Raw genomic sequence first — 16,734 nt, forward strand, 5'->3', positions numbered from 1 at the left:
TCTCTACTCTTGGTTCAGAAACATTCTGCCTTCAGACATCAGACAATCCTGTTGGCTTTCCATAAAGCTGTGAAGACCTGGTTATGTGCCCAGGCCTGGATTCCTCAGTGTGTTAAAGCCCCGTTTCTGGGCTATATTAACATCTACAGCAATAGTTTCACTCAGTGACTATTTATCTATTTATTTTGTGTTGTTTTAAGGGTTTTGTTTTTATGATGTACACCACCCAGTCATTTGTTCAGACGACAGCTAGAGAAAGCAGATAAATACATCTGTAAAGGTTTGGCACTAAAACTCTATTCGCCAACAACTTTGTGTGGTTTGAAGTGGGATTGGGAAGAGGATGTAGTGTATGCGTCAAGATGCTTCCAGACACCCGCCACCTCATTTCCAACCCTCGCCATCTCTGCATTGATGTATTTCATTTATTGAAGGTACAACCTAAAATCACGGGGAAAGACATGGCGCACCTACTAGTTTGGATCATGCCTTTCCATTACTCAGGTTCCTATTAAAAGACTTTTTTACTCCAGTTCTCACAGGAACGGTTTAGGCCTATCTTCTCTGACCACCAAATATTCAGCAGCATCTTTTAACGTACCCTAAAGACTAATCCATTTTAGAACACCTGAAAAATTACAGGAATGTAGGTTTGAAAGGCTGGACTCTATGCCAGTAGGCCAGCTCTTGTTAGGAATTAAAGGCAGCTGCAAATTATCTTCTTTATTAATATTGTCACTTTCAAATACAATACATTAAGAATTTTGTCCAAAAATGGTTCTTTTTGGTAAAAAAAAATACATTTTTTTTAAATTACATATTTCTGGCTCTTCCAGCTGCAATTTAGCAGCTTCCTTAACCAGAAATACAATCCAAACCTTTTTATATTTTTAAAGTCTATTATTTATAGTATATACAAACAACCACAGAATTGAAGTGTGTCCTTAGAAAAGTGACTCAAGCTTCCACCCTTATGATCAACCCTTGCAACATGGGGCTAGGTTGTATTTTTTCATAAAAGGGAAGAAATCCACCCCAGCACCACCTTTGACAGTGTGGAAGGTTTTTCTTCCAAGAAAAAGTAGTTAAAGCAGCCTGCTCTTCTGCCATCTTTTGACAAAGTGTACCTGCTACTTTGCAAAATTACTCTCTGGTGTTGCAAGAGCACACACAAAAATGACAAATACAGGTAGCAAGCATGACATACACAAGTCAGGCTGAAAGAGTGTCAAGGCCCTTCAATGCTTCATTAGCAGATAAATTATCCCTCACAAAGATTTTCCATATGCTCCAAATGAGAGGAATCCAGGCTGAATTATTGCCTTTGTTCGTATTCTGCTACATCTAATGTCCATCAAAATCATTCTTGGCTTGTTCTTTCAATGCTTCTGTGGCACAATTGATTCCTGGGAATCCCGTCGCTGCCAAGATCCAGCCCTGTCGCATGATGGAATGATGATTTTCTAATGTCTTTTTTCCCCCTGAAGTCTATATCCAACAATAATCAAGTAGTAAAAAGGAAGTACCCTGTGAAAAAAGAGATGGTTAAAGCAGAGGTCTAACTTGATATTTAGCTTATTCTCAAGCAGTGCTCACTGTATTTCTTTAGAAGACAGTCTTTAAGCCTCAGATTATCTCATGACATCTCTGGGATCTAGTTATGCTCGTCTATTTTTCTAGTGCCAATTATTTTTATCTTGTACTACAGGTAGCCCTTGACGTATGAATACAATTGGGAGCAGAATTTTTGTTGCTAAGCAGTTGCTAAGGTGGTCGTTAAGTGAGTTGTGCCCAATTTTATGACCTTTTTTGTTAAGCAAATCATGCAGTCGTTAAGCAAATCCAACTTTCCCCATTGACTTTGCTTGCAAGAAGCCCCCCTGGGTGGGTCACAAATAGCGACCACATGACCTCAAATGATTCAACTCGTAAACACATACTAGTTGCCAAGCGCTCAAATTCTGATCATGTGACCACGGTGATGCTGTGGTTAAGTGGAAAGATCAGTTGTAAAGTCACTTTTTTTCCAGTGCCATTGTTACTTTGAACAGTTGCTAAATGAATAGTTGTAAGTCGAGGACTACCTATATATATTCTAAACAGAAACACTTCAATAAATTATCTATTGGGTATTTCCACTAGTCAGGGAAGTGTGCATTGTCTACATATTCAGCAGTATGTCATGAGACTACCTTGTTCTGGGAGACCGAAGGCCGTAACATCAAGACAAAAACGACATGAGATTATGGTTCTGTATATATATATATATATATATATATATATATATATATATATTTAAAAAAACAGCTTCATTTATTAGTTAGGCTCTTTGCAGATAAAGGCCAGCCCAAATTTTCTGAAGCGCTGAGTGTCTCTGTTGCTCTCCTTATCTGTAGAGCTGATTCAATGGAGTAAGTCAAGGTCTGAAAAATGAGAGCTCCCAACATACCGCCACCAATTAGTTTGGAAGGAACATACCTATGTTACCTAGCTGTTGCTGTTACCACACCTGGGGACTAACATTTTCCAGTAACAAACGCCGGCCCTCCTCGTAATCATCCTCATCCACATTGACCAGCAGACGAATAGCTTCCTGGCCCACAGCTTCTTTGAGAGAGTCTGTGATGAAAACGCCCTTCAATGCCTCGAGCAGCGAGCCGTTCATATAGTCACTCCAAAAGGCATCCAGGTAGGACAGCTCTGAGAACTTGATGTCACAGATGATGGAGCCCAGGTCGCGGGATTTCAGGATAGTATTCGACTGCCCAAACACATCAAACTGACGCTCCAAATGGTTCTGCTTATTGGACATGACATTCTGACGCAAGACAGGCTCGTGCTCACAATATTCTGCCCGAACACGAAGCCGGATGTCTGAGAAGAACACACGAAAGAGAAAGAGAAGGAGGGGGAAGAAAGAAAAAGAGGGCCATTAGAGCTGTCGGTCACAAACAGAGCAAGAAGACAAACACACAGTCATGCAGCGGTATTCTAGGGTCAGGCTTACAATAGTCCTGAGCATAACGACCAACCAAGCTGAAGCACAAGCCCATTCAGGGTTCCCCCAAAATTCAGGGACCTGAAGGAGTCAGCTTCAGCAAGGGGCATTTCCACTAATTTTTAGGTGTTCTTTTGGCACAAAGTTAGAGCTGAACTTCATTTATACTTTATCTGTTAGGCTCCATTTTCGACCTCCCTACTCTCCAATATGAACACACATTCAGCCTCAATTCCTACCCAGAGGAGCAAAAGAACAAATCCCTTAGTGTAGCATATCCTCCGCCATTACCATCTATGCCTGCTATCGGCCATCAGCATGTGTCCTAATATGATGTACATAAGTTTTCAGTCAATGGAAGTCATCACTTTAAGTTAACTTATACGTCTAAAACCACTTGAATTAATGGGATGTAAGGCAAGGTCAACCTAATCTATTGGCTGATTTGAAGAGTCTGAACTCAAACGAAGTAACTGTTCTGCATAGAGCCTTGCTATTTATATTCTGAACACACTGACATGCTGCTAGACAGGTTTACTACTCAGGTGCAGATGCCTCAATAATTAGCAAAGTTCAGCTCTAACTGTGGACTGTGGAAGCAAAAGAACAGGTCGGTTTTGTCCAGTCACCCCCAATATTATTATCAGCATTGTAGCTGAACGTGTTAAAAAGGTTCAAAAGGGAGGGATAAATGGAACGAATACAGAGTAAGATACGTTTAAGAAAAATGAGGCAGGTGGTGCATTACATACGCTCAACAAGGCCGTCAGCTTTAATTTCTCTGTGTCTTGTGGTCATCACCTGTAGAAGCATTAACTCAAAGTGCAGTCACAGCCCTTTTCCAGTAATTTTGCACGACGGCCTGGAGCCCACACCCACCCACACCGTCAAGCTACAAGAAGCTTTTCAGTAGCTGGGAGCCCTCAAGCAGTGGGACCTTCAGAATCCTTTTCTTCCCCAGATGGGCAACAGCAAAGCTGTGCAACAAACTGCATTCAACAGTGGCCCACAGCATTAATTGGTTTTTTTTAATCCAATGGCAGTCAGCAAGCAGCAAAATTTAAACACATGTAAGACCTGCATGAGTTTCTACTGGAATCGGCTTCTTTCTACCCACATTTACGATCATTGTACCAAAAGACTGCTAGTCCATACACTCCACACCCAGTTGCCTTGATAAGGCAGCACCTTAAAGGACTTTAGCTGCTGGGCCACTGGAAACCACTTGAGGGTTCTGTATACAGCTTCCCACCCAATTGCTGACTAAATACATGTAAGCTGAAATCTCCCTTTGCACTGTACAGCTTAAAATACAGACTTTTTTGCATCCATGATTCGGCACATGATTTCATCTGAACAGTTCACCCAGTTTCTAATATCAACAACGTTCTGGAGTACTTCATGAGGCAGCTGTCAGAGTTGGCGTTAACATACTGGCAATCCTTGAATCACAGTTACAATGCACTTGAATGGTTTTAGCCTCTTTTTCCCCCCAGGATACCATGAGAATTAGACCGTATGAAAGAATCCCAGCTTTTATTTCCAAACAGGCAGGAAGCATATCAAATTACAGGCTCTGCCTATGTGGGGAAAGTCTTCTGCATAAATGACTCCTAGACTGTGGGAGTTAGTTCAACCATTTTCCACAGCCAGCAGTAATGCAAGCTCTGAACAGCTGCACTGAATTAAAACACTAAACTCATGGGCAAAACCACCAGCTGAGGCAGCGCAAACACTACCACATCCACCCGCCCCATCATTTCCAGTCCCCAGTCCCAGTGAAATAATCCCACTGTGGTTATTATGTAGAAGTAAAGACAAACTTGAAAAACTTGTCTCTGAGCCAGATACTGCACAGGCTTCTGCCAATGTCTTTTCTCAAGTTTGAGTCACAGTAGCAAGAATGAAGGAAAAGCCTCCAGGTCCATTATCACTCAAGTAGGATGGTTTCAGAGAAGGAGGCCTGTCACCTCAGTATCCATGCAACCCCATTAGCGTGTGTTCAACACTATTAAAAAGATTACAAACCAAGATCAGATGACCCAACAAGAACCAGAGACCTTTAAAATTCTCAGTTTCCTAGACATGTTGGGACCTACAGATCCTGAATCAGATATCATCTTTATTTGATTTATTTATAATAAATTAATAATAATGTATATATTATGCTGCCCCCTCCCCAAAACAAAAATTAAATATTTACAGGCCAACAAAAAACCATTACAGACAATGAAACCACAGACAAAGGCCTCCACTGCGCAGAAGGCCACAAGTCCCAAAGTCCAAGGCTGTGTCCCTCACAGCTTGTGTAAGAGTGCTGCAGGGTCCAGTTGCAGGTTCGCTTCTAACATAGAAGAAGCGCTGAAGAGGCAGGTGAAATAATCAAGTGGGACACGCTTAGTTTTTGCTTTAAAACTTGTTTGGGTATTTTTACCAGTGTCTGGTACTTGGCCCGCTTGCCTGGGCCAATACTTATGCTTTTCCAGGGATGGATTTCAACTGTGGACCGAGAGAAACATGGTTCAAGACTTTTAGCACATGGTAACATCAAGAAATCATTCTGAGATTCAATATTGTAAAAGAACACAACAAACGGCGTAAAGAACGTCAGCTAACGTCTGCTGCATATACCAGACTGAATACAGATGTTTCTCTACAAGGTCATTAACAGGTAGTCCTCAACTTGCAACCACAAGTGGGGGCCAGAATTTCTGTTGTTAAGCAAGGTGGTTAAGTGAGTTGTGCCCAGTTTTACGAGCTCTTTGCCGCATTTGTTAAGTCAATCACTAAACTTGTTAAAAGAATCATGCAACTGTTAAGCAAATCCAGCTTCCCCCATTGACCTTGCTTATTGGAAGCCAGCTGGGAAGGTTGCAAAGGGTGATCACATGATCCTTGGATGCTGCAACTGTCCTAAATCTGTGCTAGTTGCTAAGTGCCTGAATTTTGATCATGTGACCATGGCAATGTCTCGCTGTCAAGCTCCAGCTGCTGCAACTGCTTGACAGTTGTTAAGTGCAGGGACTGATTTTAAAATACTTTTTCAGTGTTGTTGTAACCTCAGTCACTAAGCAAATGATTGTAAGTTGAGGATTACCTGTGGGTTTATTACTGAGGACCAAGTGACACACCACCCGTTATTATTATATTTACTGGAACTGGGAAATACTAACTAGTGACAATGGTGAATGATTTCAGGAATATTAACAATTATAAATGCATATACCAGTAATAAATGTTGGCTAACCAAAAGGAACTGCCCAAGCACACTGATGTGAAGAATTTAAGGGCATATTTCCACCCCAAACGAAGAGATTTTTAAAAAGGAGCCCCCAAGAACCCCACACCATTTATAATGGTCTGATATCTGCAGCAATAATTATATGCAAAATTAAGATCAATTGATAGGGAGGCTTTCAATGGACTGACATATCAAATGGCAACTCCCAAAGGGCAAATCCCTCACAACTGTACTATCCCAGATCAAGGGTGAGCAACTATGGCAACTATATGCTCTATGGACTTCAACTTCCAGAATTCCTGAGCCAGCATGGCTGACTCAGGAATTCTGGGGACTGAAGTCCAGAGTTGCCCAGTTACCATAGTTGCTCACCTTTGCATCAGGCCCTGCTGGAGGTTTGGGGCACAAGGTCCCCACAGTGCCCGTCTGGAGCAGCTCTACCCAGTATCATAAGCCCCGGAGCTGACAGCGCAGCCCTGTCCCCTTTGGGCATTCAAAACAGTCAACATGCCTTTATGAAGTGGCTGTTTGAGAGGCTGGCATGCAGGCTGGGCAACCTATGTTTGTTTCCCCTAGAAATAGTAACCCAGCAGACATCATAAAATACAAATTTGCTTTTCACAAAGTACTGGTGGAAATTCGGGTGCATGGATTCATTTACCTTTGCGAGACCATTCTGTGAGGAGAGTGCACAAGTGAGACAGAGTCTCTTTATCATCAACTTTTGCTTAGTAACCTGGAATTTAAATGGTGGATTGAGAAAGAATTGGCAGAAATCAAGCAGCAACAAAAAAAAGTTCATTCGGGAGTTTGCATGGATTTTTCTTCATTATGGTATTGCTCTTAGAAGCTGAGATAGCCTACAGTACTATAGCGCACTAGAAAGGAAAATGGGTATTAAGACTCCCAGGTTTAGATTTGCAACTCAGAAAGGGAATAGCAGAGCTCATTTCAGAAGCAGCTGCCTGGATAACATGAATCTTAAAATTCTGCCCCCGTGAAGCAAGGTAAAGTTACAAAGAATACAGGCAACAGTCTAGGTGTTGAATGGAGCTTACAGTTTGATCCTTGCACCTACCCGGCAGGAGCCTTAGCTGCACCTTGAAGTTGCAGTTTTGACACTCATTGTATTATTTTTGAACATTCTTCATTAGAACCCATGGCCTGTAAATTGGTCAGATGGTAAGACAAAAGTGTTTTTTGTGCATTCACTTTTCTTTCATTTGTACTGCACTGACAATAGCACAAGAGAGTTCTGCAGGGATCATCTGCCAGCGCCTTGGCTGAGTGAGGGTGCTACAAACTATGCAGGTGGAACGCACTTCCAGATAAGGAAACTGTAAACACATTATGTGGTTTGTCATAGACAATGGTCCACCGGCAGATTTCACAGTTTTCTTATGCAGAGTCCTCTGCTAATAAGAAAGACATATAGTATCTGAAATAGCCTCAAATGATTCAAAGGAGTAAAATATGCTGGTCTTAAGAGACAGGCACTTACGCAGAGGTGGAAACCAAGCCAAAAATCTGAAGGGCATCTTTCTGTGCGGCTTTAGTTTATGATTTAGATACGTACTGCTGATTTCAGCAAAGTGTAATTGAACAGATGACTACTACCAACCAAGGCAGGAGGATAAACTTCTTAAAAAAATCAGAAGAAACTAGGCAGCATCAATAGAGCTATTCAATAATAGCTTAAATCACTCATGAGTTTTATTACTACCATCTCACAGTGATCCTGTGGTATGTATGAACTCCTTGCAAGAATGATTATTTTCCTGATGACTTGGTAGGGAAAAAAGTAGCTTCAAAAGAAACTCGGTTTATCCTCAAGTTTTTAATGGTTATCTAAATGTAAAAAAGGCCCTTTAAATCTTTCCATTCTGAGCCCAGAAGTCTTTCAGTTGGAATTAATGCTTTCACCAGAATTTGATGCGCTTTTTCATCTAAAATTATTAAACAAAAGTGGAGCCAGGTTATTTTGTACTTCTCCAGCTCAACACAGAGATCATCATCAGTTTCATTAAGATACTCTCTTCAAGACCAGCATATAAAACACTTCAGTGTACTGAAATAAATCTCCCCAAAGCTGATGTTATGGAAGGCATTCATCAAATTTGTTGTTACACAAGATGCCCAAGAAAATTTTGTTATGAAGCTGGGGTGTATATTTTATTGAGTATAAATTTGATTGCTTTGATAGTAATGAAAAAATAGTTGTCCATTACCAAATTACACAGGGAACTGAAGACAAATTCTGTGAAGAAGGTTGGAGAATTCCCACCCTCTCTCAAAGGGGGGGGGGAGGGGGGAACTCCCATTCTCGCTTAGTGGAACCAAGTCTTAACATCAGGTTTAAATGCGCTTAATGTTGTAAGCCAAACGTCAGGCTACCTACACAAGACAGCCTCTGTAATTCAGCAGCTGCATCTTTTTTTTTTCCTTCCCCCAACCAACTCTACTCCCTTGTGATTCTAATCAAAGAGAGAAATAGAATGAATGACCCTTAATAGAAACCAAAGTTGCTAATGTGTTTTAGAGTGGTTTCATGGGTTTTCAAAAAAAAAAAAAATCTAGATCAAGTGCATCCCAAGAACACAGCACATGCTAGGCAGACACCTACCACAAGTCACTTTGGTGGGAGCTGGAATCTCCTGCTTTGGGGCAGAAGCCGCTTTAGCTCCCCGCCGTCTACAAAGAGTAGCCGCCTTAGATCGACCTCTGCTTACTCGCTTCCTTTTGCTCGAATTGGAGCCTAGAGAAAGAAGGGGGATGATACAAGCTATTACTGGTGCTCCCCATTAGCCTAGTAATAAATAGAAGAGAATCTCTGTAGCTCAGGATTGAATTGTGAAGTCCTTGGCGCTCTCCGAGCTTGGTTGTTTGCTTGCAGATCTTTCGTTACCCAAACTAGGTAATGTCAGTGCTAGCGGGTGTGGGGCTTGCTAAAAGTAAATCTCATGTTACATAAATCTGCCATTCTACATCCAGAATTCCAAGGATGTCAAATACTGGGTAGGTAGCAATTGCTGATAATTTGAAAAAATGTTAATTTAAAATGGATCTTTTATTAGGCACAGGACTATATTGCTTAGTATTAATATCCTGACTCTTATAAAAGCTCAGCATCTGTAATCAATACAGTTAAGATGTATCAGAACACAGAATATTATTCTCTTTTCAGATTGTACAGTTCACACACCTGTCTCCCACTGATCATGTCTAGGCTCTGAAGAGGCTGAATTCAGACAGTTGTCCATTTGTTGGTCTGCTGACAGAACAGATGGTCCATAGGTGTATCTCTCAGGAGAAACTAGAATTAAAAGAGCTTTGAAAGTTATACTACCGTAATTAGGCAGTACTTCAACTGGAAGAGTCTGCAAGGAAACACCACCAGTTGGTCAAATCAGCTTGAATTATCAGTTCTGCTAATGTTCTTATATTCAAAATAACATATGCAAAAAATTATTCAGTATCTAAAATTGTCATAACTATTCACCCACTTTAACATTTATCCTACTATTAAGTAAAACTGCTAGAGGATAGGTGGAAATGACCTAGGGCTAAATATCCACTAAGAAAAGAAACTGTTACTTTGTGAGATTCAGTCAACAATGAAATGTTACATTTTTCTATTGTTCCAATCCAGTACCTGTACGCTGCCTTTTCAGGGTAACATATGGTAATAGATCATGCCTTGTTAGCACCCTCAGGAGCTGTAAAAGCCGCACAAAGTTGGTTTCATCACATTTGCCTCTCCTCTCCAGCTCCAGGAGAAGTTGGACACCATTCTTTGGATGCCATTTCTCTGCAACTGCCTCAAGGTTGCCATCGTTCCTGCCCAAATTACACTGACACTGATTTCTCCTCTTCCAATTTTCTAATGCTGGTGAGGTACGCTCAGAACCACCTTCTTCTGCTGCCACCACAGTCCAAAGGGCAGGATCCAATGGATGAGTCCAGGGCTGTGTCTCATCCAGAAGGAATGAGAGCACTTCCACATCATTCTCTGTGAGCTGAGAACCAATCACTTCAAACATCTGATGAAGGGAAATCATCCCATAGTATTCAAGGCATTCTTCCTCTTCCCAAATGTGGGCAAAAAGTTGCCTTCTCATGTCAGCCATGTAAAAACACTAATCCTAGGAAGTTTAAAGACTATAAGCTAGGACTGAATGGATATGCTGTACTCTGAAAACAGATGGAAAGAGAAGTCTCTTGTCAAGTTAAATTAAGAAAATACAGAAACTGATCTGGAGCCTTGAAGGAAGATCCTTTCAGATTCCAGTTTCACCACGCAAGTATCTGTAAAAGAGAAATGGGAGTTACTGGATCAGATCAAATCTTCCATTTTACCCCAATTAAGAGAACAATAGCCATACAGATTGACATCATTAATACTACAAGCCTGTATGTGTACGTACACTTGCATGCAGGTGCCTGTGAGTCAAGTGTTGACTCCTGGTGACTACTTGGGCAAGCCCTTTCCGTTTTCTTGGTAACCATTTTTTCCCCCAGAAGCGATTTGCCATTAACTCTTTCCTAGGACAGAGAGTGTGACTAACATAAAAGACACCCAGCTGTCTTGCTGCCTCAGGCAAGACAAGAACTCAATAGTCTCGCGGCTTCTATCCTGGCGTCTTTATACAAACTGGCTTCTAACAAGGCTAAAAGGGGGGGGGAGAGAAACAGGCCAGAGAGGATAAATCTGCTTCCGATTCCCCAGCAAAAGCCAGCGACGAACCTTTTCTCGAATTGTCCTACGGACCAGCAAAATGCTGTTTCATGGCCGAGCAGGCGCCTTTCCGACAGTCTTGCGAGACACGGGTACACCACACGAGGGCGGCCGCGGGCCTTCCCTGCCCCTCCTCCTCCCCCCCCCTCTCCTCCCGCCCCCGCCGCTCGTCACAAGGACCAGCACAACCATCCGAGGTGTGGACGACCCCGCTTGGCGCAGCGCCGCCTCCCGCTCCCCAGCGGTACAGGCCGAACACCCCCCCCCCGGCCGAAAACCCCGCCCCTGCAGGGACAGGGAGCCCCGCCCGCAGAAGGGGAGGGGCGGCGGTCGTCTTTCCGTCGGAGGCCCCGCCCCCATGGCTCATTTCACCTGTTTTGGCATCCCTCCCCCGCTTCCTCGACCCAGACAAGCCCTCCCCCCCTCTCGTGTCGCAGGGAGGCTTTTCTCCTTCCACGGCAGGTTTTGACGTTTCGCTCCTCTCCATTTCTTCCTTTTATTCCCCGCGCAGCCACCCCCGGGGCTTTTTTTCTGGCCGGAGGCCACCCCCTCAATCGCCTCTCCCTCAAATACCTCATAACTACCGCCTCCTCCCCGCTTTCCTTCTTTATCGGCGCCCGCACCTCCCTCCCTCTCGAAATCCCGGTGCCATTTCCCACCTTTTCCTGACCGTCCCTACTTTGGCACGAATTAAATTGGCCCCTCACCGGATCTCCCGTCGCCGCAGCCGTCACCGTCGCCGTTTCGCTCTTTCTGGCACCTTCGACTCATCTGCGCCTGCGCTCGCCACAGGGAGGCACCTGACCGCGCACGCGCTCCAAGGCTGTTTGTCTCTTCCCTCGTCCCGACTAGGCGTAGAGGCGGCCTCTCCCGCGCATGCGCCTGGCCGTCCCTTGGCAGACTAGGCGGTTGTCGCTCGCTGCGTCTTGTTTCCCCGTTCACGTGGCAGCTCGCTACTGTCCCCGTGACCCGCGTGCGGGGCGGGGTTAGTCATTCAACAACAGCGGCTGCCGCACCGTCGCCGCCCCCTGATCGGAGTCGGCCTTACCGCGCCGTAATTTGGGTGAATAAACAGCGAGTCACTGACCCGAGGCGAAAAAGGCAACACTGCCGCCTTTATGCTCTAACGGCGAAGCACTGTTTACGTAAAGTGGCGTCAAGGAAACGGCGCTGGTTGCGTAAGCCGCTTCCAGAATATGCGGAGGCGGGCGCTACGCCCAGATACACAAAAGACGGAGGGGGAGGGGGAGCGAAGCCCAGGTCTTCATCCTCGTGACGGGGCGGGGCTAATGAGCGGCCGTGCCCGCCCATCTCCCCTCAGGCTGCGTTGCTCATTGGCCGGGCCTCTCGAGCTTCGTTCTCCCTTCTCTCCTGAAGGAAGGGCTGGAACGTCACAAAAAAATCCTACGCGCCGACCCGCCTCTCCAGTATCGAGGTCTCCGATTGGCTCCCTTCGGGTTGTGGGGGAGGCAATGAGAGGGCGCGGTGCACCCTAGGCCGAGCGGGGCCTGCGTGACGAGGGAGCGGCCAGAGAGAGGCCGGGCGGACGCCGGCTGGTGGCGGCCGCGGCGGCGGGTTCGGCCCAGCGGGCCGGGTGAGTGCGGCGCCCCTACCACCGCCGGAGCCATTCCCTCGCCGGTGGCTTCCTTCCCTTAGAGCCGAGCCACGCGCCCTCCGACCGGCGGCACCAGCGAGCCCGTCTCGCCAGCCTGCGCCCGTCAGGCTCTCCCCTCTCGGCCCGAGTTCGCCTTTGAACTGCACGCGAAGGCGTGTGGCGCTGCAGGCCCTCCCGCCAGCCAACCCCGAAGTATGGCTTTGGCGCGACTCTAGCGCCGGTCTGTCATGTGGGGGGCGAAGGAGGCTGTCGAGGGAAGCTCCTTGGGCCGTGGAAGCGCTGGAAATGGCCTCCTCAGGGACGCCCTTCTCTGCCCCTCAGATGCTGCTTGCAGATCGCTTCCTACTAGTTCAGCGGTAGGTAAGCCCGGCTCTTTAATGACTCGTGGACTTCAACTCCCAGAATTCCTGAGCCAGCCTGGCTCAGCTTGGAAACCTCTCCCTTTTCCCTCAGCGTGGCTGGCTCAGGAATTCTGGGAGTTGAAGTCCACGAGTCATTAAAGAGCCAAGGTTGCCTACCCCTGGCCTAGGCCTAGGCCGCTTTATGACTCGTGGACTTCAACTCCCAGAATTCCTGAGCCAGCCATGCTGAGGGGAAAGGCAGACGTTTCCAAGCTAAGCCATGCTGGCTCAGGAATTCTGGGAGTTGAAGTCCACAAGTCATAAAAGAGCCAAGGTTGCCTACCCCTGTAACTAGTTAGTTTCCATGGAGGTTCCACCTCGGCAAAGAGCTCAGGGTGGCATATGTGTCCTTCATCATCAGCATCATCATCCTTGCCCGCCCCCCTCAGCAGCGGGGTTTTCAGTGTGCTTGTTGTTTTTTTTAAAAAAAACCCTAAAGTATCTCCAGTAGCTTCCTTTTACACAGTGATACCATTTTCTAGCAAATCCAGTCCCGTTCCTGTTTTTTAGGTTGGAAATGCCATTCCTTTGTGGGTTAATGTGTTCTTCCTGTGATTGTTTTTTTTTCAACATTTTTGCAGTGTTGCTTGCCTTAAGGTTTGTTTCTTCCTCTCTACAATCTCTGTCCTCCCTCCCTCCCCCTTTCCCACAGGTGTAATCATAATGGCAGAGGACTCGGCTCCATCTTTGTTTTTCCAGCATCAGTACATGTGTTCGGAGTGTGGGGTTCTCTACAACACTTTGGAGGGGGTGCTGCTCCACCACCAGAGCCATTTAGGGGAGTCCTGTGAGATGGCAGCCACTGCCACTGTTGCTGATGCAGAATCCCAACAAGACAGCCGCTATCAGTGCCTGGAGTGTGGGTGTGTCTTGTGGTCACCTGATGAGCTGTTAGCGCACCAAGAAGTGCATCCCAGGGAAGTACCAACCCGCCCTTCATCTCTCCCAGCCACCACTGGGCAGATCCGCTACCAATGCAATGAATGTAATGAACTTTTTCCTTCTACGAGCCTCTGGCTAGCTCACCGCCGGACACACCAGAAACAGGAGGCTTCAGCCAACTCTTCTCCATCAATTTTACCTTCTCACCTGCCTCCCTCCCCTCCCTCTGCCTCCCAAATATCCAATCCTCAGCCTCCCCAGATCTCTTGCTCCCCAACCTTGCAGGAACTACATCCACCATCACCACAGTCAGTCCCCCCCATGCATCCTTATGAATGCTCAGAGTGTGCCTGTCTTTTCTTAACACCAGAAGAGCTGCTGGAGCATCAGGGTGAACATTTTACTGAAATCGAGAAAGAGAGTGGGGAGCCAGCTGAGGTGGCAACACAGGAAGCGTCCAGCCCCTACATGTCCCCGATGCCAAGCTCTGAGGAAACAACAGCGGTGCCTCCCCCTGCTCAGGTTTTCTGTTGTCCTGAGTGCAAGCAGGCTTTGGGTACAATGGAGGCGCTGCAAAAGCACCAACAAGAACATGTGGGGAGCAGTGAGGAATTCCTATGTGGAGAATGCCAGCGTGGCTTCACAACAGCCAAGCGGTTATTGGCTCACCAGCGGGTGCACGTGGATGGCACCTACGAGTGTCCAAATTGCAACAAGATCTTCAAAAAGGCAGCATCTCTTGAACAGCACATGCGCATCCATAAAGGCGAAGCGCTCTACCTCTGTGTGGACTGTGGACTTGGCTTCTCCACCGAGATGACCTTAATTATGCACCGCAAAAATCACACTGCCAACCCCTTGCACCGTTGTCACTGCGGCAAGACTTTCAGCAATATGACCAAGTTTCTTTACCATCGACGCACACACGCGGGCAAGAGTGGGGTCCCAGCCACACGGGCCGGAGGAGACCCTGCATCCAGCCAGCCTCCTGAGCCAATGCCCAGCGAGGGGGAAGCACTCGGGAATGGCTCGGCCCCTTCCTTGCTTCCCCCAGGGAACTCGGCCGAGGCCTCCAGGGGTGGGTTCCTGTGCCCTCAGTGTGGAAAGGCGTTCTCCACCCATATCCGGATGGTACGGCATAAGCGAGTCGTGCATGTGCTGGAGCGCAAGCACAAATGTCCCACGTGTGGCAAGAAGTTCAAGAAGCTGGTGCACGTGCGTAATCACCTGCGGACGCATACGGGGGAGAGGCCCTTTCAGTGTTCCGAATGTGGCAAGACATTTGTTTCCCAGGCTAACCTGGCCCGGCACCACGTAACCCACACCGGAGAACGGCCCTACCAGTGCCAGGTCTGCGACAAGCGCTTCACTCAGTCCTCTAACCTTCGCCAGCATCGCCTTTTGCATACGGCCCCTAACGGAGACGGGTCCCACTCGTGTGATGACTGCGGGGCTGCGTTTCTCCGAGCCCGTCAATTGGCCTTGCATCGAATGGTACACAAAGGGTGCTTGCCTTTCCCTTGTCCAGACTGCGACAAATCCTTTTCACGCCACCGTCTCCTCGAACTGCACCGGCTTAGCCACTCAGGGCATGAACCTCACAGCTGCCCAGACTGCGGCGCTCTTTTTGTGGTGGCCTCCAAGCTGCAGGAACACCGCTGCGCCAGGCAACGCGAGCCGGGGAGCCCCCAGCAGTCGTACCTCTGCACGTCTTGTGGCAAGTACATGGGATCGTTGGCCAAGCTGACCTTGCACCAATTGGTTCATTCGGGGCAGCGTCCGTACAACTGCCAACTCTGTGGGAAAGCCTTCACCACCCCTAGCGGACTGAGCCGACATCAGCAGCGCCATGCTGGCCTGCGCCCTCACAAGTGCCCTACCTGCAGCAAGACATTTGTGGCGGCCTCCGGGCTGCAGCTGCACCAGCGCACGCACACAGGCGAACGCCCGTTCCTCTGCCCAGATTGTGGCAAAGCTTTCCGACAGGCCACCCACCTCCGTGAACACAGACGCCTGCACACCGGGGAGCGGCCCTATCGCTGTCCAGAATGTGGCAAGGCCTTTGTGCAGTCCATGCACCTGGCTGAGCACAGACGGATCCACACTGGGGAGCGCCCGCACCCTTGTCCCCTCTGCTCCAAGACTTTCAAGACCGTCTCGAACTTGCGGAGCCACCGCAAGACGCACACAGCGCTGGCGGCCGGCCAAGATGCTCTGCAGTCTTCTGAATCCCTTGTAGCTTCCAGCCAGTCCACCCAAACCATCATGTGCACCAAGTTTGGGGAGACAATTGCTATAATTGAGAGTGCAGAGCCGCTCCCCATGATGGAGACCATAGAGATCTATCTAGAGATGTAAATTTCCCAGAAATACAGAAGCTGCGCGAGGGAGGAGAATTTCCCATCTTTTCCCGTATTTAGAATTACAAGGGGCACCCGAGGGCGGTGTCCGCATTTTTGCCTTGGTGCAGAGGTTTGAATCATCTTTTAACTCTTCTGTGTAACAAAGGCCGAACACGCCAGCAGGGAGCAGAGCTCCAAGGGTGCTTCAGCAAGCGTCTCAGAGCACCAAAAGTTGCTAGTCAGCCCGTTTAGTTTCGTATGGAGGCCTAAGCTGCAATTTATGGACCTCGTTTTGCGATTTTCTCTGGGCAGTTCCTTTTTTGTCTTGGGTGTGTGTGCAGGGATTGAAGTTGGGCCACTCATCTTGACCACAACCAGGTGTTTATTGTAAATTAAAAGAGATGTGTTATATTCCATAAGGTCTCCCAGTTTCATTATCGAGATTCTAAGGAATGGCTTGATACAGTATCTAGGACAGTCAGTCCTATAGTTTGACAATTATTTCCTTGCTTTTAGGAAA

The 16,734-nt window shown here is 47.1% G+C and overlaps 2 protein-coding genes across 3 annotated transcripts; one reads left to right on the forward strand and one right to left on the reverse strand.

The window, feature by feature from the left end:
- Positions 1-708: 708 nt before the first annotated feature.
- Positions 709-11,827, reverse strand: DEDD2 (death effector domain containing 2). 2 transcript variants are annotated; one of them, XM_081334782.1, is made up of 6 exons: positions 11,682-11,827; positions 9,892-10,544; positions 9,442-9,552; positions 8,863-8,994; positions 2,479-2,874; positions 709-1,527 (listed from the first exon to the last, which is right to left on the reverse strand). In XM_081334782.1, the coding sequence occupies exons 2-5, from the start codon at positions 10,364-10,366 to the stop codon at positions 2,501-2,503; spliced, it is 1,092 nt and encodes a 363-aa protein (XP_081190908.1). In that variant the 5' UTR covers positions 10,367-10,544; positions 11,682-11,827; the 3' UTR covers positions 709-1,527; positions 2,479-2,500. The 2 variants fall into 2 exon arrangements, with proteins under 2 accessions (XP_081190908.1, XP_081190909.1); XM_081334783.1 differs by having other exon boundaries at positions 11,634-11,734.
- A 653-nt stretch (positions 11,828-12,480) lies between these two features.
- LOC308672431 (zinc finger protein 574-like) lies at positions 12,481-16,651 on the forward strand. The gene is made up of 2 exons (XM_081335384.1): positions 12,481-12,568; positions 13,643-16,651. Exon 2 carries the CDS (start codon positions 13,654-13,656, stop codon positions 16,228-16,230), a length of 2,577 nt encoding a protein of 858 aa, XP_081191510.1. The 5' UTR covers positions 12,481-12,568; positions 13,643-13,653; the 3' UTR covers positions 16,231-16,651.
- The last annotated feature ends 83 nt before the right edge of the window (positions 16,652-16,734 follow it).

Source organism: Vipera berus (assembly GCF_964194415.1).
Source record: "Vipera berus genome assembly, chromosome: 9".
In the NCBI taxonomy this organism is placed as follows: domain Eukaryota; kingdom Metazoa; phylum Chordata; class Lepidosauria; order Squamata; family Viperidae; genus Vipera; species Vipera berus.

Excerpts from the sequence above, each read along its gene's own strand:
- DEDD2 (XM_081334782.1), bottom strand. The coding sequence starts at position 10,366 with ATGGCTGACATGAGAAGGCAACTTTTTGCCCACATTTGGGAAGAGGAA. Across the intron at positions 9,553-9,891 it reads CCTGAAAAGGCAGCGTACAG|TTTCTCCTGAGAGATACACC; the intron begins GTACTGGATTGG and ends TTTTAATTCTAG. Across the intron at positions 8,995-9,441 it reads ACATGATCAGTGGGAGACAG|GCTCCAATTCGAGCAAAAGG; the intron begins GTGTGTGAACTG and ends TTCTTTCTCTAG.
- LOC308672431 (XM_081335384.1), top strand. The coding sequence starts at position 13,654 with ATGGCAGAGGACTCGGCTCCATCTTTGTTTTTCCAGCATCAGTACATG.